Here is a 23,186-nt window from a genome sequence, read left to right on the forward strand (position 1 = left end):
TATGCAAAGGCTAAAAACAAGCAATAGCACAATCATAAGTTTAAAAACATTTAATAACTGTTTTTAAAAAATGTAAAAAGACCTGTGTGGATAATCCGACTGCCAATAATCGGGAGTTTACTGGAAAATATTTACTACAAAAAAAGAAGAGTGAAACATCACAGCATCAGTTTCACGAATTGAAAAATTTGAAAAAAATATTTTACCTTCATCATCATCCTTTTTATTAGGATCTTGTGAAGATGATAGAGCTTTAGAGGATGTCTTGAAACCACGCAAAGCCATTTCTTATGAAAAAATTAAGCAGATGAATACAGAAATTTTTTGAAATCTTATATGAAAAAAGTAAAAAATACATAACAATACATAAACACATTCGATAAGCAAAAATTCCCTTCTTCAGTGTGTAAAAATTGGGGAAAAAAAAGGTACAGATGTGATATACACCCCCCCCCCCCATTTGGCGACATCTGATTTCTTACACAAAATTTAAATATTTTTCTCGCCAATGAGGCAATAACTTTTTAAGCATGGTATCCCTGGCTAAACTAACCTGTGTTGGGCAACCCGAAGGCAATCTTAGATGTGTTCAAACTTGTTTACTTGTTTGCGGTTCACGTTGGAAGATCTTTGTTTTTTTCGTGCAATATAGCTTATAGCCTAGTCAATGAAGGTAAAAAAAATAGGCTTTGTCGCAACTAATTTAGGGAAAGCTGAATTTTTGCAGGATGTTAGCTGACCAAGTATACACTAAAAAAAACACTAAGTCCCGACCCCCACCCCTTCCGAAACTATGCAAGAGCAGTACTATGATTATACGCTTTTCGTGTCACAAATAATAAGGGGAAAGCTGTTTTTTTGCAGGATGTTAGTATTTAAACGATGCACTAAAATAACACAAAGTCCTGACCCCCTACCCCTCTTGCTTCCCCCCCCAACCCTTCCGAAACATTGCAAGAGCAGTAGTATGATTATATGCTTACAACTAAAAATTAATGATGTTGCCGGGGTGTTCCTTTTTTTTATTTCATTCCTAACAATATTATAAACCAGTGGTGCCCAAACCTACAGCACACGGGACACATCTGGCCCGCGAAGCTGATCCGTGTGGGCCCGTTGTTTTAAAATGTTACAACTCGAAGAGTGCGATTAAGAGGACTCATCAGACAGAAAATTTCTAGCTTTCGGAAGAGAGAGAGAAAGTTGTAGCGTTTTACTTCCCCCTCTACGTGGAGCGGCTGACAGGTTTTGGGGGACATCTTCCCCTCTATGCTGTCACCGCTCAAAATTTATTGGCAGGGGAAGAGGGTCCGTGTATAGTCTTGGATGACCACATACAATTTTTGTGTTGATTCTATTAGCACATTTTAGTTTCGACCAAAATCTTCTGCACAATCGGTGTTTTGTGCCTAACTTTCCTTTCCTTACGCACTGAAACTCGAAATTTTGTTAATTTTATATTCGTTATTTGTTCTCTAAATTTGATTTATTAAAATGCTTTCACATGCTACTTTTTATGCACAAGAAGGATATGCAGTAGGATCATTAACATTTTGTTTTCCTTCGAAATGTAGCATTATCAATCTGCAAATCAAAAGCATTCGCAGGATTGATAAAACAAATTATGGATCACGTTGCGATTTGAATTTGCCGCTCTTGTTCATCAAATATTACCGCATCATTACCGCCAGCACCAGGCAAATGGGCGCGAAATTCTTGCAGTCTGGCTGAACTCACCAAAATGAAACAATTATTCAAAATTTGAGGAATGTACCAAAACAAGGCCCCCCACCCCCTCCCAATTTTAAAGAAACGACTTGGACTTGAAATGATATTTTCGAATAAAAGCAAAACTGTTACTTTTGAAAACAGTTATATTCCAGTATTATTTTAATCTTTTGCAATCTATATTCTGTAGCATTTGATCTATTTCAGCCTCTGCTTCACATTTTAAAAGTCGATTATGAAAATTACGTTTAAGAACTTCATTGGCCGCTGCGACACCATCATTAACTTTCTAACCAGAAGTCAGTAAATTTAATAATCAATTACATTTATCCTGATTTAATTAAACACACTGGTATGATAAATTATAAATTCATTTGTAGAAACGTGAATCGAAATAAAAGTAACGGAAAAAGAATGATTATGAAAAGTTTTCCGCATTAATTTCCATATTTGTCAAGCTGTATGGGAATGCCAGAATCCTTAACCCCCCCCCCCCCCCGCCACTTATCGATGTGAATTATCAGGGAACGTATTTTTCGGACTTGAAACATACTGTTTTAATTCATAGGGTAAATTTTAGAATTAGTAAAGCGTTCGAAAAAGAAAATCAAATTTGTTTCTGAAGTTTTTTAATCAAAGATTGCAGTTTTGAATCATTACTTATCCTTTTTTTTTTCAATGTCCTTTTTTTCTCTTTTCAAATTTGTGCGTAGTAGTTGATTTATGTATGTTTTTAAAAGCAAGAGTTTTGAATAAATTTCAGGTTTTCTTTTCAGATTTTTCGTTTACGCTAAATGTTTCACGAAAAGAATACTAATGAATCGGAACAGTGTAAAAGTTATACCATAAGAACAGTAGCACCCAACCTGCGGCTCGAGGGGCAAATATACGATGTGTGAAGTTGATACGTGTGGCCCGTGGTCTTCTTTAAACTCAACAAATCGAAAAGCATGTTTAATGAGAACGTCAAAAATTGAACTAAATACTCAGAATTGGTTTCTGATAAACTGATGCAATTAAAAAAAGATGCATCAAGTAATGATTACACCAATGATTGGTTTTTAATTTTCATTATTTTTTCCTCGTTTTCACATGCTATTTAAAAAAATGTTGAACATCTTCAAATTTTAGTTATGTTCTGAACCGCGAGAACCATTTTAATATGAGGTGCGGTCTCAAGTAGAAAAAGGTTTGGCACCACTGCCATAATTAAGAGATTAAAAAATCATCAAAAATATTTTTTATTACAGTATGAAGTATGAGTTTAACAATTTTATTTCTGGAAACACTTCGGAAAACATACGCAAAAAAATGTCCCCTGTGGCCCAAGCTCGCTTATTATAACCCCAGTTTATTACGTTTTATCTGCAATCTTAGAAGTTTGGATTTTGAAAGATTAGAAAGTTTTGTGTATTTGCCATGAAATGAAATTACATACCTTTAATAGCATTCGTTTTATTTCTACCTACATTCGTAGCATAAGATGGAAAAACGTAGAACTTCGAGGCTGTTAAGCTACCTCTCTCTAAATGTTAAAATTATGAGCTCAAACTTCACAATCATTATTTTTTACACAGGTAAAACCAAATGGGAGAGTAAAACCAATAAAATAAAAAATAATAAAAAGGCCTATATTGGACCACGCTAATTTACCATGCTGTTTCGTATAAGCTGAAAACGGACAGGATACAGAAAAATCTTTTGGAGGAGGCACGGAAAATTGAGTCCCCCCCCCCCCCCGCCTATTCGATGTTTAACAACAGAGTTTTAGTGACTTTATTTTTTAATGGTTTTGCGGTCAATGAATCTACTTCTAAATATAGGAATATTATGCACTAATATATTTTGAATGTGGACCGAAAACATTTTCAACGTTTCAAGCCAATTAAATACTAAACCCAATTTAATGTCACTGAGACAGTGGTTGGAAAAACTACATTTTTTTTGTAGCGAACTACAACTACTTCAGGGTTGCCACGGAAGTTCAAGAATGAAATTCCCTGACATTTCCAGGTTTTCCAGGTGGTTTTGAGAAAAATTCCAGATTATCGATCTCCACCTTCATTTTGCAACATTAATATATACATCTCAAATTTTGATAAAACTTACCTCATTTTCAAACTTTACAAACAATGGTTACCAAATTAGCTTACTAGTACTTATTAGCTAGTACTCAAGCTGAAATAATCAAAAATATGTACTAAGGGTGGTTCATTTTTTTTTTTTCTCTCAGCTCGAGTCCAAGACACCCCTTATTTTTTTAGACTTATTAATAGTATTGTGCTGTAAAAGTTTTAGCTTCTTACTCAAATTTTAAGAGGGTGCTCAATGACCCCTTAATTTAACATTAGCTCTAGCATAAAAAAGTCACAAATTTAGAAACATTTAATTTCCCCAGCTGTTTTTTTTATGTAAGTAATTATTTTATTGCAATGAATATGCATATAACTCGTGTAGATTATAGTATGTAACATTGTTTTTTCAGTTCAATGTATTTTTTTAACCCGCTCCTCATAGTTATGAAGTTTGAGGGAGGGGGTCGAGCACCCTCTTTCAGTTGGAATAGGAAGTTAAAATTCTTCCAGTATTTTATTATCCACAAGTCTAAAAACATTGAGTGGTGTCCTGTTTTCTAGGATAAACCTGTTTTTAAAAGTGTATTTTTGAACTACCCTAATGTACTAATACAAGTGAAGCAAATCACTGTAATAAACAATTAATGCAAATGTAGCATATCTAATTTTCAATAGCGAGGAGCCACTGCCTTACATCAAGTGAAAGAACTGCAAAATTAACAATTGTGACAACTGTATCACAAAAATAAAGTTAATTGCTGAAATAATCTGAACTAAAAACTTATGAAACCTAAACTTTTTCAATTATTACCTTCTACCCCTCCAATCCATTGAACTCAAAGCGCTTTTAGACTTTGGCCTGTAAAAAAATCATGCATCTTTTAGCTTCACATATTTCCCCTGTTGGTTGCTTATAAAACAGGGGTGCTCCCCCCCCCCAAGTTCAATGGCACAACCCCCCCCCCAATATTTCTGAACGCCTTAGCGCTTTTTTTATTTTTAACCCTCTTTTTTTATTTATTTTTTTTACCTATTTATTTATTTTTAATTATTATTCTTTTGAAAGAAAAGTGTGCTCGCTCCCCAATAAAATACACACACACAGATGAAAATAATAAAGTAAAGTAATATGAGTAAATAATTTGAATAAGAATAAAGTAAAATAAATAATTAAAAATCCCCCCCCCCCCAAAAAAAAATTTTTTTTTGATGGCGCCATAATCACTCTTGTGGGCACCTTGTCATAAAGTTAAATTTTGAGCATTGATCAGAAACTTCTCTGATGTGCAGATTTTTTTTTAATCGGATTACTTTTATTTTGAAAGAAAGAAGCGCATTGGAAGCCTTTAAATATCACTACCAAAATACTAAAAGATTAGCGATACTTCTGTAAAAAAGAAACTTTCTAAGTTTAAAATTGTCTAATGAACTCAATTTACAGAACAAAATTGTTTAGAATAATGCGATTTCACTAATTAATTTAAAGAAATAATATAAAATATGAAAAGATTATTACAGCTCATTAAAAACTTCAGTCGCACTCGCAGACAAAACAATGTGCTGTGCATCATAACAACTTCAGAACTGCTGACGTAAACAAGCAGCGTTTAAACAGAGCCCGTTTAAACAGAGCCCGCTCAAACGAGGAAGAAAAGAAGTACCTTCTGCGCATGTCCGCCGCCCACTGCTATGGCGCACGCGCCAATGGCAGAGAGTTGATAAAAAGAACTGCAGGGGGAAGAAGAAAGAGGGGAATGACAAAACGAGGAATGGGAAGGGAAAGTCGGCGAAAAAAACAAGGCTGAAAGTTTTTTTTTCTTTTTTTGACGTCATAGACCGCGGGCCCGCGCTAACAATGATCGGAAATATGCAATTTTTCATTTTCCCTGACACTTCCCTGATTTTCGGCCATTTTCATTTTCCCTGACAATTCCAGGTTTTCCCGGTTTTCCCGGTGCGTGGCAACCCTGCTACTTTGTTACAAATGTAGTTAACTACAACTACAACTACTTTTTTCAAAATGTAGCAACTACAAACTACTTTTAAAATGTAGTCGCTACTTCGCTACTTTCCAAAAAATAAGTAAATAAAAAGCATACACAATAGGTTGTCCCTCAAAAAATGAAAGTCAATTTTTCAAGTCGCATAGACTCTTGTATTTTTCCTCTTGTGTCAAAACAATCGTGAAAAAACGTCTCATATAATTTGCACAATGGCAACCCGTGCCCACTTGCACCTGAAAGTGTAAAACAATACTTGTATGCTGGGCCAAATCAAAAAAAAAAAAAAAAAAACCTCGAAATTTCTGTTGATAAAACGTTGCCCCTGTACCCAACACCCCACATGCACCACAAGAACATTTATTCAAATTAAAATACATATAGATCTGCCACACTTGACTTAAAATTTATAATTTTATTTAAAAAATTGATTTTGTTTCGAGTCATCTTTTAAAAAATTATATATAAATTTAAATAGAATATCAAGTTTAAAAATTACTGGCGAACACATTTACAGATCAACAATTACAAACGAATAATAAAAGAATAATATATTTTAAATGAAAAATTTAACTCAACCTGGAAAAAATCCATATCTTAGAGTACTATGTGGGAGACTTAAAAATCGTAGGAAGACAAAATTTTCTATTTAACGCTAATTACCTAATTTTTCAGCTTCATAATTTCGTAAATTCTTACAATTCTAAAAATATGTATCAAAAACTAAATTTTTTGAAGAAAATTATAAATGTTAGGCCATGTGTGGGATATCTAAATGGTTTTTAATTTGAATAAATATTTTTGTGCTGCGTATATGGGGTATAGGAGCAACGTTTTATCAACAGAAATTTTGAGTTTATAAAAAAAACATTATATTTTAATTTGGCCTAGCATTCACAAATGCTGGTTCACACTTTCAGACATAATCGGCACTTGTTGCCGTTGTTCAAATTATATGATTTTTTTTTTTTTTTTTGACATAAAAGGATAAAATATAAGAGAGTGTGCGACTTGAAAAATTAAATTTCGATTTTTTTTGAGGGGGGCACCCTAATACACACACACCGTAAGAGGATTGAACAAAAAAAGATTGATAAATTAGTTCATCAGAAGACACTAATAAAAATGTCCGATATCATACACTCATACACTGTAATGCTCGTATTTATTGTAAGTCCTCCAGAACAGTTCAATTTCATCCTTTTCTATAACATTTTCAGTAGCTTCTTTTTATTTGGTGAATACTGTCGAAAAATTTAAGCCTCACTAATTTTTTTTTTTACAATCTTCGGTCTGTTCATATAAAATTCACTAAATTTTCTGCTCATGAAATCATCGATATCTTCATTTTCGAGAAAATAAGTGCTTTTTTCAACATAAATATTGGTGAAATATGAAAATTACGACGGCAAACAAACTAATGGCGTCAAAATGAAATGCCTGAGGTCAGCTTGTACTTTTATGAGTCTTATTTCTCATTGCATCCGCTGATGTACTTGTGTAAAATTTGCGCCAGTTTAAATTCGTTTGAACCTTGATTTTTTTTCCCGTTTATTTAAAAGTAGTTTCCAGAAATCGCTACAAACTATTATTTTTTGTAGTTAACTACTCACTACACAACTTTTTTAAAAAAGTAGTGCGCTACACTACAAACTACTAAAAAATGTAGCTACTACAATAGCGTCGCTACTTGCAGCGCGCTACTTCCAACCACTGCACCGAGATGCTATACAATGAGCGGTTTTAATTAGGAACATTGAAGGCAATGTTATTAAATAAACCCATCCCTCATTTGAGATTTTATAAATTAATTTATATTTTAACTACAAAATCTTATTTGAGTAAGAAAATCATAACTTCATAAAACATAAGTTTTATTGAAGAATTCAGAAACTATTTCTGTGTGAATTTCAAAGCAGTTGCTGATTTGTTTTTAAAGTCATGACACAGTTGAGATAACATATTGATACTACATGCCGTTGACATTAATAATCATGATTTTTCCAAGAAACTACCATCATGTGATTTCTATCATTTTGCATTTTTTATGAGCTGAAAAAGAAATCTATTATTTGGCAAATAGCTGCCTGGATCAAAATGACTTTTTTAGGTGAACCTACACATTTTTTTAGAAATGTTAATTATTGATTCCATAAAAGAAGAATTAGTAGACGAATGGCGATAATACGTTCCCTAGAATTCGAAACCAAATGTATTCTGCCACTTTGTGCCTCTGACTCCATTATTACTTCTTTAGCAAACAAGAATGCTTTTATTCAAAATATGCTGTATGTGTTTTGTGTTAATAACCTATATAAAAAATGCAAAAAACAATTCAATTAAAAATAATTAATAAAATAGTTAAATTAATCTATCCCTTTTGGGGGGGGGGCTGCCTCACCCCTAAAATCCGCAACTGATCATAAACTTATGATTTGCTTTCTGACCTGCCATAACTCTTCTAGGTAAGCACATACATATGTTTTTTTTTTACGTTAATTACTAATTCAATGAAAAAAGAAGTAATAGACAAATCGCGATAATATATACCTTTGGGTTTAAAACCATTGAGTTACATATCTTTTTTCGCACTGTCCTTAAATTCCAATAATACTCGAAAAGCAAACAAAAGTGATAAGGGTAAGTTCAAATTTTCTTCTAGGTATATTCAAATATTCTTTTCTTTTTACATTATGTAATAATTAAAATATATATATATATATACTTACATTGTGACAAAATTAATTAAAAATTACTTAATGGGTGAGTTCAATTTATTTTATCCCGTCGAGAGAAGCACTTAAACTCTCAATCCCCCCCCCCCCAAAGATTTGCAACTGCATGAAAATCGTGATTTAAATACTTTTAAAGCTTAAATTTTGTGTTTATATACATAATTTTACAAAAAAAAATGCAATTATTTATTAAAAAATAAGCAAAATTGAAATTATTTAAGAGCGTCATTTTTGCCAGGTTTTTTTCTCGCAATTCTCAAGCGAAGGGAAAAAATGCTTTCCAGACAGCTATTTAGGACAATCGATCTGTGGACAGCAGGTGGAGAAGAACACGCCCACAAGTGGGGTGCTGACCGTTTCCCCGAAAAGGCCATAAATCACTTGCGTAGAGGCGAATCTCGTACCTTCGTAAAGGGGGATGGAAATTTTTAGTTTGTGAATTGGAATAGGCTCACCATTCATTTGATTACTGTTATTCAATTAAAGCTATCGAAAATATTTTGACATCTTTAGAAAGCTGAGATTATACGCTATGCTTCTATTTTTTAAAAAATCCGAATACTCCTCAAGGTTCGTCAAAAATTCACCTTTTCTCAAAGTTCAACTTCAAGTTTGTATAAAAAATTTTTGAATTATTTTAATGAAAAACCGCAAAAATAGAAGCACTCTATAGTCGTCACAGATTAAGTCAAAAAAAGAAATGTTTGAAAATCTCAATTTCCCAATGAGCTTTCGTAAGAATGAGAAGACATTCTGCACCGTAGGTTAACATAGGGATGCGAAAACCGGAAATCTGTCTGATGCGGCCTCTTTATGACATGTTACAAATTAGGAGCCAAATATTTCAAAATAGGTTTATGATAAACAGGTTGCATTTAACAAAATAAGCATCAAGTAATGATAGCAACAATTATTGATTTGCATTTTTTTCCCTTTTCTGTATTTTTCCATTTCATTTAGAAAAGAGTAAAATATTTTGAAATTTTATATGTGCTGTAGCCCGCGAGAACGATTTTAGTATGATCTGCGGCCCTCAGGAAGAAAATGTTGGGGACCACACTTATAAACAAATTGTATTTATTACATACAATTTTATGTAGATAGCTCAGTTTCACCATTTTAATAACTTAATCCTATATAGAAAACTCACTACAAAAAGTAACTTCAACAAATTATAGCTTTGTATCTAGACGTCTTGGGAAGAAATGTTTGGACAAAATTTATAGGTAATAATGTAATGACAGTCATTTAGTTGAAATGGAGCAATATAATGATATTCACTTTAAGTTTTACTACCATTGTACAATTTTTTGTCACTAAAGTTTATAGTTCGTTTGTGTCGCCTATAGTAGCCTACAAAATAATGTCAATGTTTGGCTAACTATTTAAGTTTTTCATAAATAAATCAGGAATGCAGTAAAACCTGTCAAGTTGACCACACTTGTAAGTTAGCCACCTAAGTTGACAGCTTTTTTCAGGTACAGAATTAGTCCTATATCATATAAATTAACCTCTATAAGTTGACCACCTGTTTAAGTTGACCACCAAAAAAATGCACCGCCAAGTTGTCAACTTTCACAGGTTTCACTGTAATACATTTCAACTGATTATTTCCTCGCAGCGGATATTATTAATATTTAATATTACTTTTGGTTATCATTTTTTAGTCTTTTATAAGGGATCATCTTTTAATATTTCATTGGTTTGGTCCGAAAATATTGTTACAGTGCATTCTACTACAGTGTCCACACATTGATGTGCAATCGAACAAAGCTTTACTACAGATACAGTTTGTAACTCATAATGTTTTACAATTGCAAGATATTAGTTGGGGAAATTGACTTAGAGCAGAGGTAATCGCCATGAGCTTAGGAATCAGTCTGTTGCTTGAAGTACATTGACAACCTGACTCTCCTGGGGAAAGTTTAAAACCTAACCAAGTTTGAATGTGGTGGTAAACCCTAAAAATTTGTTGACGAGCGGCGTCTGAAGTTGGTGGGAGTTTCGCTAAATCAAAATTTTACTTTAGAGACATTTTTGCTATTACTTGCTTATACACAATCTTTTATTCAAACTTGGTTAGGTTTTAAACTTCTAACAGAAGAATAGGGTTGACAATATACTTCAAGCAACTAACTGACACCTAAGCCCATGACAATTACCCCTGCTCCAAATGAACTTCTCTTACTAATAATCTTGCATTTGTAAAACATTGTGTGTTACAAAGCTGTAGCTGTCGTAAAGCTGGGTTCGATTGCACGTCTATCTGTGGACACTGTAGTGGAATGCACTGTAACAGTATTTTTGACCTTATTCTGTAGACTATCAGCGACACAAACGAACTATAAACTTTTGTAATAAAATAAAATTTAATATATATACTATAAAAATTTGTAACAAAATATTGTATTTTCATTGTAAAACCTTAAAGTGAACGTAATTACATCGATGCTCCATTTCAACTAAATGACTATTGCAAATCATCATAGTCTTTTATCTATAAGTTTTGTTCAAACATTTCTTCCCAAGACGTAATGATAAAAAGCTGTTGTTTGTTGAAGGGGCATTCCAAGGTATTTTTGACATTTATGTAGAGTCCGTAACGCAGTGGCGGATCCAGAGGCCTGTTTTGGGGGGGGGCAATTTTATCCATGGGCGATTGGTCCATAAAAAATTTGGGGCGGGGGGGGGGGGGGTCAGAGAAGTCACGGGAGGGGGATGTGGGCAGCGCCCTTATTTGTTTATTTATTTATTATTTTATTTTATATTTTATAAAATTGGGCTATGGTATTTTTGTTGTTGGTTAAATGATCGTCTCAAAAAAAAAAAAAAAACCTAGGGACACGACCTGAAATCTCGAGACAAATATCAACAGTAGACTTCCTTCTTTCGATTCAAAGCTCCAATTTAATCTTCATCAAAAAACGTGACAAACATTTAAAGTACCCTTATTAAGTCAATTCTTCTTTCTTTGAACACGTGAATCGATCAGCACCACCCGAGTAGCATCAAATCATCGGCCGATCATCGGCCGTTCATCGAAATCCGATCAAACTTTGATCGGCCGATGATCGGTCGATGATCGGATTCCGATGAGTTTTCATCGGAAATTGCTCCAATATGTCTCATCGGCAATAGTAGAATCCGATCATCGGAATTCGATGAATTTTGCTCCCTATACCGATGAGATTTGGAGCAATATACGAGCAGTGCTGTTCCGAGGCGATGAATTTTGGATGAAAATACGATGAGATTTGGAGCAATATACGAGCAGTGCTGTTTCGAGGCGATGAATTTAGGATGAAAATACGATGAGAAGTAGTAACAACTGCGATATATAGGGAGAAGTAGGAGGGAAAAAAATTAACAGTGGGAAAGGGGGTCCGCCATCTTGGATGATCACGTGACCCTTCCGCCATCTTGAAAATTTTCAGGAGGGGTATTTTTGGATGATGTCATTTGGGACAATTATTTTAAAGATTTTATTTTTTTAATAACTTGTTCATTTAATTTCTAAATTAACAACTTTTGACGAACGTGATTCATGAGCTCAAACGCAGTTGCTTTAGCCGGGATTCGAACCCTAGACCTCTGGAATACGAGATTCATATGCTAACCACTGGACAAGTAATGCTGTATCCTAGGAGGAAAATAATGTATTAAATGGAAAATCATTTGTGGCGCCATCTATCGGGTGGCAAGGCCGTGACAGATTTCTGAACGAATAAGTGAGAACTTGATTCAGTGAATATACTTGTGGTGCCAGCTAGTGAAGAGTCGGAATCGGTAATTTTGGGAGTCAAATTGAACGGAGTGGAATTGTTTTGGAGATAGAGAAAAATCATTCAAGAGTCGGAGTCTCATTTTGTTCGCAATTCCAGTGAGGTAATCGGGGTTGGAATCGTGGAGTTAAAGTTGAATTGATTATGCAGCAAATCGGAGTAAACCCTTTCAAAATCCAGGAGTCGGATTCGGAGTCAAAGTCTCAGTCATTTTTCCTCCTATTTTCAACCCTGAATGTTGATCCGTATAGCCTTACGTTTGATCAATGACACTATCAATTGTCGGATATTCGAATAATAAAATTTATCCTATTTTAACAGTTGGGAGATTTCCAAAAATTTTAGATTGGGAAAATTTTTATGGAAAATTTAAACAACCTACTTTTTTAAGATGAAATGTAACTCGGCAAATTTTCATCGGGAAATTTGATCGTTACGATCTCTCTTTCCGATGAAATGTAGCTCGGCAAATTTTCATCGGAAAATTTGATCGTTAAGATCTCTTTTTCCGATGAAATGTAGCTCAGCAAATTTTCATCGGAAAATTTGATCGTTACGATTCTTTTTCCGATGAAATGCATCTCGGCAAATTTTCATCGGAAAATTTGATCGTTACGATTTCGTTTTTCGATGAAATTTCGCTTGGAAAATTTTCATCGGAAAATTTGATCGTTACGATCTCTTTTTCCGATGAAATGCAGCTCGGCAAATTTTCATCGGAAAATTTGATCGTTACGATCTCTTTTTCCGATGAAATGCAGCTCGGCAAATTTTCATCGGAAAATTTGATTGTTACGATCTCTTTTTCCGATGAAATGCAGCTCGGCAAATTTTCATCGGAAATTTTGATCGTTACGATATCATTTCCCGATGAAATGTAGCTCGGCAAATTTTCATCGGAAAATTTGATCGTAAGGATATAGTTTTCCGATAAAAAACAGCTTATCGAAAACCGTTCTCGGATTCTGATCGCAACGATATCAGCGTGCATTACGCGATGAGTTTAGGAGGAGTCGATGATCGACCGAGCAAAATCCGATGAGTTGATGCTACCTGGGCAGGATTTTCCAGTCGATCTATAACTTTGAAGTTAGAAAAACGGAGGGGCAGTGCCCCTTTGTTTTTGAAAAGGAGGGGCAGTTGCCCCCAAGAGCCGCCTATGATTCCATCCCATCCGTTCTCACATGCGCTCAAAAGTATCGGACGCACAAAAGCTATTTCGTTGCGAAGATCATTCATGAGCTTTTAAATTGAGTCTTACAAATAAAGGAAATACATTCCCTTATATCGCCATTTTTTATATATTATCTCTCATCCTATTATGGAATGAAAAAAAATACCATTCTAATGTAACGTGGGATTTTCAGAGATCGATATGACATGGATTTATGAGGCATTTCTATGAATCTCCTCGGTAATACATTTTTGAATAAAAATAATGTCTAATGATTGCAGAAAAAATGAAAACAAGCAACTACCAAAGTTCACTATAACTACAAATAGCGGCAGTAAAAAACGCGAAACAAAAGTTTAAATAAAGATATATCGAAATAACTCTTGTAACAAAAATTGCTTTTATGATAGGACCAGAAGCAAATAAAGCGGCTAATTTTCGTTATACAAAGCATAATTTTCCACTATTTAACCAGTATTAAAATAAATTTAGGATCAAAGTAAAACGTTTTAAGTGTAGTTTACTTTTGTTTGAATAAGATTTTACTAGGAAATGCGAAATACAAGAGACAGAAAAGATCTTTTAACAATTAAAAAAAATTGATCTGTTAAAAAACCATATTCTGTTACAGCATTGTTAAATTACACTTAATCAGTGGCGTGGCAAACTTGGATGTCAACCGGGGTGGTAATCTGGGCTATCACCCCTCACCCCTCCCCATCAACCGAAGGCGAAAAAAAACCTCATTCAATGTTCGATGAAAGAAACGAAGTTCATACAATATTCATAAACAAAACGAAATTGTGTCCCCCCCTCCCCGAGAGGGATATCATCCGAAATAAACGTTTCCCTCGTATTGATACCAATGCATTTGAGAGATTATAAAACATATGCGAATTTCTGTTGGTATTTACATTTTTCCGGAACTCTTACATGCGTTTTGGGTGTCTCCGCCCCCCCCCCCCCCCCCGCCCCACTCCATATGAGTACCAGCCGCCTCAAATGCCCTTCTAGTGAGACCAATATGTTTGATAGAAAAAAAATATTTTTTTTTCATGTTGGAAATAAAATTCAGAATTGAAACATCGAAATTTCTCATATTCATTTTAGTGTCACACTCTAGGGGGTGTCACCCGGCTTAGCCCCGCCCTGCAAAATAATTTTTAATATAAATTGAAATGTTGGGGAATTTTTTTTAGAATTGAAGCATTTAAATTTTTCAAAAAAAGTTGAAGATCAATTTCAGGTGCCACCTGGGGCAAACCCATCCGCGCCACCGTAGCAATGCTACTGACTTCATCAACTCACATTTATATATAAAATAATTAAATTTATCAAATAGATAAAGGAGAAAAAAAACCCGTATTTTCATATCAATCAACTAAAAAACCGCAAATTAAGGGAATATGTAATACCCCCCCCCCCCTGGAGCAAAAATAAAACGTATGTATGGCACCAGTTATAAATATGCAGGAATGATTACACCTTCAAACGATATAAAACAAACGCTGAGAAGGAAATACGCTTTCAATTTTTAACATTTATCATTTAAATTTTGAGCATAAATGAAAAAAATTTAATGTATAAATTTTGAATTTGAAAAAAATTAGATTATTTTTCAGAAAGTGTTCAAACAAAAACTATTTATTTTGGTATGCAACCTAATAGTAAAAAAAAAAAAAAAAAAAACACGAAGTCTGTTGGGGGGGGGGGCGATCGCCCCAATCGCCCGCCCCCCCCTGTGGATCCGCCACTGCCGTAACGTGACCTTTTTTGCCATAACTTTTTAGTTTACTGTTTTGATTAGCATATTATTTTATTTTGATCTTTTCCTACCAACACACCAGCTCAAATTAAAATAATTTGCAAATCAAACGGTAAATTAAAAAGTTATGGCAAAAAAAGGTCACGTTACGGACTCTACATAATTTTAAAAATAACTTGAAATGCCCCTGAATTTATTTTTTGTTTTTTGTAGTGAGTTTTCTGTAAGTTAGTAAAACGGTGAAACTGAGTTATCTACATAAAAAGTATATGTAACATAATTTGTTTATAACAGTGGTCCCCAATCTTTTTCTTCCCATAAAGGCCGCAGATCATACTAAAATTGTTCTCGCGGGCTGGAGCACGTATAAAATTTCAAAATGTTTTACTCTTTCCTAAAAGACAAGGGGAAATACGAAAAAGGAAGGAAAATTGCAAACAAATTTTTCTTATCATTACTTGATGCTTCATTTGCTAAATGCAACCTGTTTTTCATGAACTAGTTTCTAAATATTTGGCTCCAAATTTGGAACATTGTCATTAATCGTACTCTTCGAATTGTAACATTTCACAAAACAACGGGCCACGTGGATTAGCTTCGCGAGCCGTAGGTTGAGCACCACTGATGTCTCATTGTTAGGAGTGAAATAAAAAAAGGAACTCCTCGGTAACATCATTAATTTTTGAGATGTAAGCGTATCATCGTAGTACTGCTTTTGCAATGTTACGGAAAGGTTGGGAGGGGGAGCAAGAGGGGGGTTTATCAGGACTTTGTGTTTCTTAGTGTATAATTTAAGTACTAACATCCTGCGACAAATCAGCTTTCTCTTAATTAGTTACTACACAAAAAGCGTATAATCATAGTACTGGGCTTGCAAAGTTTCGGGGGGGGGGGGGGAGAAAGGCATGAAGGATGGGGGTCAGGACTTTGTGTGTTTTTAGTGTATACTTTATGTGCTAACATCCTGCAAAAAAACAGCTTTCCTCTTATTATTTGTGACACAAAAAGCGTATAATCATAATACTGCTTTTGCAATGTTTCGGAGGGGGTGGGGAGAAAAGCAAGAGGGGTGGGGGTCGGGACTTTGTGTTTTTTTTAGTGTTTACTTTATGTGCTAACATCCTGCAAAAATTCAGATTTCTCTAAATTAGTTGCGACATGAAACCTTTCATTATTAAATTATAGGAAAGCTTTTTTTTGTGGTGGTTTAGATTCAGTAGTTGTGTTTTGATGAATAAATATTAGAAAATGCCAGTTTCTTTGAAATTGACCGTTAATTAAGAGTAAAACCCAACTTTGGGTGTGTCTGGGTAAGGCGCATTTCATATGTTGTGTTTCAGACTGAGTGTGAGAATTTATACAACAAAAACGTAAGTTTGTATTTTAGAATTTAAAAAAAAAAGAAAACCTCTCACTTCCGAAATTCTTTGTTTTTACAAAATCTTGAGGGTTTTCTTGTAGTTTTTAACTTTATATTTACTGCATATAAATGTATTTTACAAAAAAAGTAGTTATTTTATTCTAAAAGTTGATTTTTATCGATGCTAAGAACTATTCAAGTATATTCTTTAAACATGCCTCCTTTAGGTACCGAATTACTGAAAATAAGTTGACTCTACAATTTCATGAAATTATGAAGGTGTTATTTTACATAAAATATAGTAGATATTTTTAGGAGGTATTTTCAAAGCGTTTTTGGATAGCAAATAAATGTATGGTATTTTTGTATTGTTAATGTTTGGGATGTTCTGTCGAGACATTTTTACTTTTCATACATCAAAATTTGAATAACTAAGCGTTTTTTTTTTTTTTTTTTGTTTTTTTTGCTGAAATAGGAATATTTTGGGGATGTTTTCTGATTTAAACATCGCATATTGAATCGCTTTGTTTTTTTTTAGTAGAGTATGAGAATTTGTTTTGTTCGAGGAAATGCATGTTGGAAAATAGCTTTTATTTCTATTGCTACATATTTCTTTGGTGAGCTGTGATAATAATTTGTTAATTTAAGCATTTTAAATACCTACTAGTAATTTTTCTTTGTGTACAAAAACATTCTAGTTTCTGGTATTTTTGAATCAAATATTCACGATGTTTTTTGCTGTGGTTTTATGTTGTTTTTATATATATTGTCTTCTGAAGTGCTTTAATCATGTTTTTTTTTATCTGAATTTTTCCTGTTAGCTCTAAAAAAGCATTGCTAAGAACGATGTATGACATCATATGTCTTCATATATTGTTTTCTTGGCGACGCTTTCTTGGTGCCAACAGGAAAAAGTCACCAAGGGTGGGGTATATGACATTAGTTCCGAAAAAAAATTTCTTTCAAGAAAAAATGTGTTATAATTTAGCTCTCTTTTCAGCTAATATATATATATACTGAAGTAGGTTGTAGCAGTTTTCAAACAAGTGGTTACAATTTCAGTTGAAAATCTGCACCTTACCAGGCTGGATTTTGCAAGACTATAATGCTCATGCATAGTTCTCAGAAATGCTTGAAGTAAAAAAGGTATTAATTAAGTCATAACATTATGATTGCTACTTAATTTGATCACACAGCCCCTTCCCTTCTCGAAAGCGGATTAAATGCATTACACAATAATACTCTATATATTTTTTCTCTCTCTTAGCTCACATACACATAAGAATTAGTTACCAAAGCTGCAAGGTAAATATTAATGTACATTATTTATTAAATTCTTCTTTAGTAATGTTGTCAGGGGTCTGGCCAGAGGAAATATGGGTCCGTTAATGGACCCTTCACAAAAACTTGATCAACCAAAACGGACCTTTCACAAAATCCCGACCAACAAAACGAACCCTTCACAAAATTCTGATAAACAAAAACGGATCTTTCACAAATTGTTTATTGGAAGAGCAAATCTGAAATCAAAATAACGCAGCATGTTTGGAACCTTTTTTAAAGTTATATTAGAGGCGTCAACTTATACAAAGTCTACTGATTTTGCAAAAGAAAAAAAAAGGCGTTCTTGTAATGCTCCTGCAAGCGATAAATAACTACTAAGGCCTAATAATTGCTTATTGTTGGTTTCTATAAAAGAAATTAACAGCTGAAAGTCAGTTTAGCTTATAATTTTGCTTGTTTGTTTTATGCAGCGGTGTTGTTGCAAACTTCTCTGAAAAAGTCAGTAGTAAGCACTTTTCTCCCTGCTCATGATTTAATAAACAATAACATACAGCGAAATGAACTTAGGACTGCAAAGGATAGTACGGATGGGGGGGGGAAGAATGTGATCGCTTTAGATAGGGTTACCAACTTTAAACTTATCGCCTACTTAGCATCTGGCGGGTGCAATTTTTAACTGTTATTTTGGGAGAAAGTAATATGGGTTTTTTTTCGATGTTAAAAAGGATAATTAATTTTAAATAAGCTCTTTTATTTATTGTTTTTTTCTTAAATGCCTACATTTTGAAAAGCACAATCTTTTTACATTCGATATGAGAATCATACTTTATTCTTTTTTCAAGCTAACTTTGCTTTATTAGGATGCAAATAAATGAAAAGCCTTTTTATTTTTGTAACAACGCTTATTTAAGTTTTTAAAGAGGAATTCCATTTTTGTTTATGAGTCAAAAAATTAAATGCTGAATCGATGGTTTATTTTTTATTTATTTATTTATTTTGATTCAACTGTGTCCAGACATTAATGAAATGTTAATCATAGGACTCCAAAGTGCAATTCTAAAATAATTTTATCAGAAATACTTATTTTACAAGCCGTTTTTATACTTTTGATGCTTTCACTTTGAGGATTGCAATCTCTTTGCATCCGCTTTGGGAATCTGATTTTTCGAATTTTCGATGTTTAGTACACTTTGTTAAGAGGTAAACAATTAAAATATTTTTTATTTTTGTAAAAATCATTTATAAGTTTATAAGTTAAACGAAATTCTATGCTTTTTAACAATGTCTTGGTTCAAAAAGTTAAATGCTGAACCCCTGCCCGAATTTCTTTATTACAATTATTTTAAATACTATACATATAACATTTCTGGTATAATTTAAGATAATGTAGAATGGTAAATAAGTATTGATACTTGAGGGGTGCCCATCTCCCAGAGTGTATGCCGCCCTCCCGTACTCCAATACTCGAAACACACTCAAGAATAACATTCTCAACAGAAAAGAGAGAAAATACTCAACATTAAATGTCAATGATGCAGTTTGCGCCACCTCAAGATACAAAAATTTCGTTTTTACAAAAAAAAAATTTTTTTTTGCAAAATTTGATTTTTCACAAAAATAATTGATTATTCAAAAAAAAACGGACCCTGTGAAAAATACTGGACAGACCCCTGGTTGTTGAATTAAAAAAGTTTTGGTTAGTTCCAAATGAAACCAAAATTTCTATGAAAAAGAAACCTTTTTCAGGCTGTACTGCTCAAAACTTACTTTATATTCAAGGACAGATCCAGCTTCTGGTTTTGAAGGGGGGATTAATGGAAGTGTCACTTTTGGACTCAAATAGGGGCTTGCTGTACACTTTGCGAAATATAAATCCTCAAAATACTGAGTTGAACCATCTTTGATTACTGAAAGGAGACATGAGCCCACAAGGGCGCCCATACAAGGTAGCAGGGGGGGGGGCTCGAGCCCCCCTTAGAAATTAGAACTTTCTTGCTTTTAGTACTTTTTTCTTTGCAAAAATGTAAAAACATTTTTTCTCTCGCCATTAATGAATAAGTTATTAAAAATGTCAAATTTTAATGACTCTAATCTGTTCTGAAATCTGCTTCCATGGGGAAAATATCCTGCTAAACCATGGTTAAAATATCTGAGCCCCCCCCCCCTCCCCTTTTACAATTTTGCATATGGGCGCCCATGTGAGCCCCTATGATCATCCTGCCAGATCTGCACCTGCTAATATTAAGACTTGTCAAGGTTGTTTTTTATGCTATTAGGAGGCTTCTCCTGCTGCTCGCCAACACTCACCAATTTCCAAAGATTGTTCTGCAATTTTTATTTGGTATTAAAATTTATATCGTCTTTTAGGAAGAACCAGAATAAAGTACCTGTTAAGATACTGCTTTCTTAGAGAGTCAATGGTAAACTAGAAAATTATTTTCCAATCACTCTTCAAATGTTTGATTTTTCACAGCAGAATGTGCTATAGAATGAGTCTGGGACAGACACAAGAAGAATATTTTGCATCAAGTTTTGGTACTTTTGCATTACATATACGATTTGGTTTAGTGCATTGTTTATACTTCCCGACTAACCGAAAAGGAATTGTTATGTCACGGCTTTATTTGCTCCTCTTTTTCCAATTTCGATAAAGCATTAGATGCACATAAATGACTCAGCACATTTATTTATTTGGACATATTTTTGGAAACCTTCCACAACCATGTTACCATACTTTTGTACATTTAACATTTTCAAGGAAATTTTAATCTTGTTTAAAGACTTATTTTGCTTCAAAATTCATTAAAAATACAAAAGAACACTTAGTACCATCAAAGAAGTAGGTAGTCTCTATGTGTACGTTTGATCAAACAAGACTACATTGAATAAAATAAAAAACAAACAATAAGATAAAAATGCCCCAAGTGACATCCTATAAGAGAAAATATCAATCAGTTTAATGCAAACCATCAATGCCTAAAAAGAAAAAAGAACCTAGAATATGATATTCAATCAAGCGTATTCAGCTGACGAGTGTATTTTATGTATTCAGGGTTCCCATATTTTAGTAGCATCAGCTATTTATTACTGTATAAATGTCATGGTTGCTCAAAATTATAAAACTATTTATTTATTTTATAACACTAGTAGAAGGTAAAATTGACTTACGTTTTGAAAATGCATTGCTTCTCAGCACAAGGCCAGTTTTTGAAAAATAAATTGTGCATCTATTTCTCTTCAAAATGTTCTAGTATTGACAAAGAATATATTTAAACAAAAATTTGAAAATACATATAATATAGGAAATAAGGCAGAGGGAGTGGTAAGGAAGTAATTATTTCGTGCAAAGTATATTATACTTACGAAAACATTTTTAAAGTCAGCAGCCGAATTATTTGAAGAAAAAAGTGTTTTGGCACATTTTTTCGAAAACGTAATTTTTCGCATTCCAAAATTATCAGGCCATGAAAATAGCTGGAAAAAAAAACCAGAAGGATCACTACATGGAAATCAAAAAATATTGAAAACTACATAGGAGACTTAATACTGCAAGACAGAAAATCCCAAAGGACTCTTGGTTTAATATAACAACAATAATAAGTAATACTGTTTTATATAGTAAACATAATCAGTAGCAAAAACTACTCTTACTTGGTGTTGATTATTTTGTAAATAGCAGAATAAGTTAGTTCTTTGTGTTCCTTTCAAGAGATGATTAAAAATCATCTTTGAGAATACAGATTATGTAATTGAAAAAAAATGTCACCTTTATGGTTTTCAAACCAACAGCATTACGCGAAAACGAGCAAATATTTAGATTTCGCGCGATACATTTCAATTTCTCTCACTTCGGATAATATCTCAAATTATGGAACTGCTTATTTACGAATTAGCGTAACACAACTTTCAGTTCAAGGGAAAAAAAAATTCTCTGGGATGTAAACAAAGTTTGTCAAAGCTACAGTTACAGTTAATATAAGAGGGTACGTTCGAATAGAGCTGCCGTGATTAACCAGGGACTAATCAGGCGTGTTCTGATAGGGCTACCGGCAAAACCGTTGAGAAGAATTAAAATGGAGCGGTCTAGGAAGATTGGGCGCCGGGAACTTTGGGCGCCGAGCATATTGTGCCCAGTATTCCCGGGGCCTAAAATGCTCGGCCCCCAATGTTTCCGGCGTCCAAAATGCTCAGCGCCCAATGTTTCCGGCGTCCAAAATGCTCGGCGCCCAATGTTCCCGGCGGCGAATTTTGAAACGCTCTCAATGCTTACGTTACGGTAGCTACCGGTTAGTTAACCACGTGACACCTTATGATCACGCAGCGGTTAGTAACCGGTTAGGATCGCCGAACAAAACCAATTACAGTACATTGGCGAAATGAGAAATAAAAACGAGCTCGTTCTATTAAACAGCATGGTAACCTGGATACATTAAAGCAACCCCGAGTAAATGTAAACAGAGCCGCCCCTTTAAATTGAGGTAGAAATTGCAATGCGAAATATTGCTGTTTAAAGTTTTAGTTCGTTTTAATTTCACGATTTACTGTTTTTTGTGTTGTGAAATATTTCCGTTTTCGTAGGGTTTCTTCTGAATCTTAATTTACGTCTGTACTGTTGTTATATTTGGAAAATTCTGCTTGCTGTAAACATTCGCAATCACATTGAAAGAGACGCAGAACAGATTTTAACATGGTAAATAATACATGCTGTTTCAAAATGAGTTTCTTTGACTGTTGATTTTTTTTTTATATATTCTTGAGAATAGTAACTGAAATACAATCTGAGTGTGCTTCTCTTATGTTGTTGATGTTTTAATTTATTGGTTTTCTCTGAACAATATGTTGAAGATTTTGGTTATTTCATAAAGTTTTTTAACAATAAAAATGTCGTGAGAAAATCTGTAAAAAATACTACCATTTAATGATCTAAGAAATACATTTTATCTCAGGAAAGAATATAATCCTTTTCATTTAATTTAATTTCACCTTCATCTGTCTCAGTTTTTAGTTTTATAAAAAAAAATAAAAAGGGGAAAGGATGGGTGGGAAGATGTTGAGTCACTGCTCCTATATGCTCTGTGGGGCTCGTGAGAATTTGAGCGAACAGTGTCAGCCTTTGCACACTCCCCCCCCCCCTACCCCCATTTCCTAGAAAAAATTAAAATGACACATTTGGCTACCACCAACTACCGTATTTTCGGGATTAAGCGCCGCACCCAGTATAAGCGCCGCATCGAAAATTATCGTCGCCGGAAAAAAAAAATTAATGTACGCGCCGCACCCATT

At 33.8% G+C, this 23,186-nt stretch overlaps 1 protein-coding gene across 1 annotated transcript in view; it reads right to left on the reverse strand.

The window, feature by feature from the left end:
• Window positions 1–21,807, reverse strand: part of LOC129217403 (paraplegin-like) — a 79,277-nt gene extending 57,470 nt beyond the window's left edge. The window contains exons 1-4 of the mRNA XM_054851700.1: window positions 21,555–21,807; window positions 21,267–21,377; window positions 21,072–21,150; window positions 207–287 (exon numbers count right to left, since the gene is read on the reverse strand). Of these exons, the coding sequence (XP_054707675.1) occupies window positions 207–287; window positions 21,072–21,150; window positions 21,267–21,377; window positions 21,555–21,629 (346 nt within the window). The 5' untranslated portion in view covers window positions 21,630–21,807. The remainder of the gene's footprint in view (window positions 1–206; window positions 288–21,071; window positions 21,151–21,266; window positions 21,378–21,554) is intronic.
• Window positions 21,808–23,186: the final 1,379 nt, after the last annotated feature.

This window comes from Uloborus diversus, chromosome 2 (genome assembly GCF_026930045.1).
Source record: "Uloborus diversus isolate 005 chromosome 2, Udiv.v.3.1, whole genome shotgun sequence".
NCBI classification, from domain to species: domain Eukaryota; kingdom Metazoa; phylum Arthropoda; class Arachnida; order Araneae; family Uloboridae; genus Uloborus; species Uloborus diversus.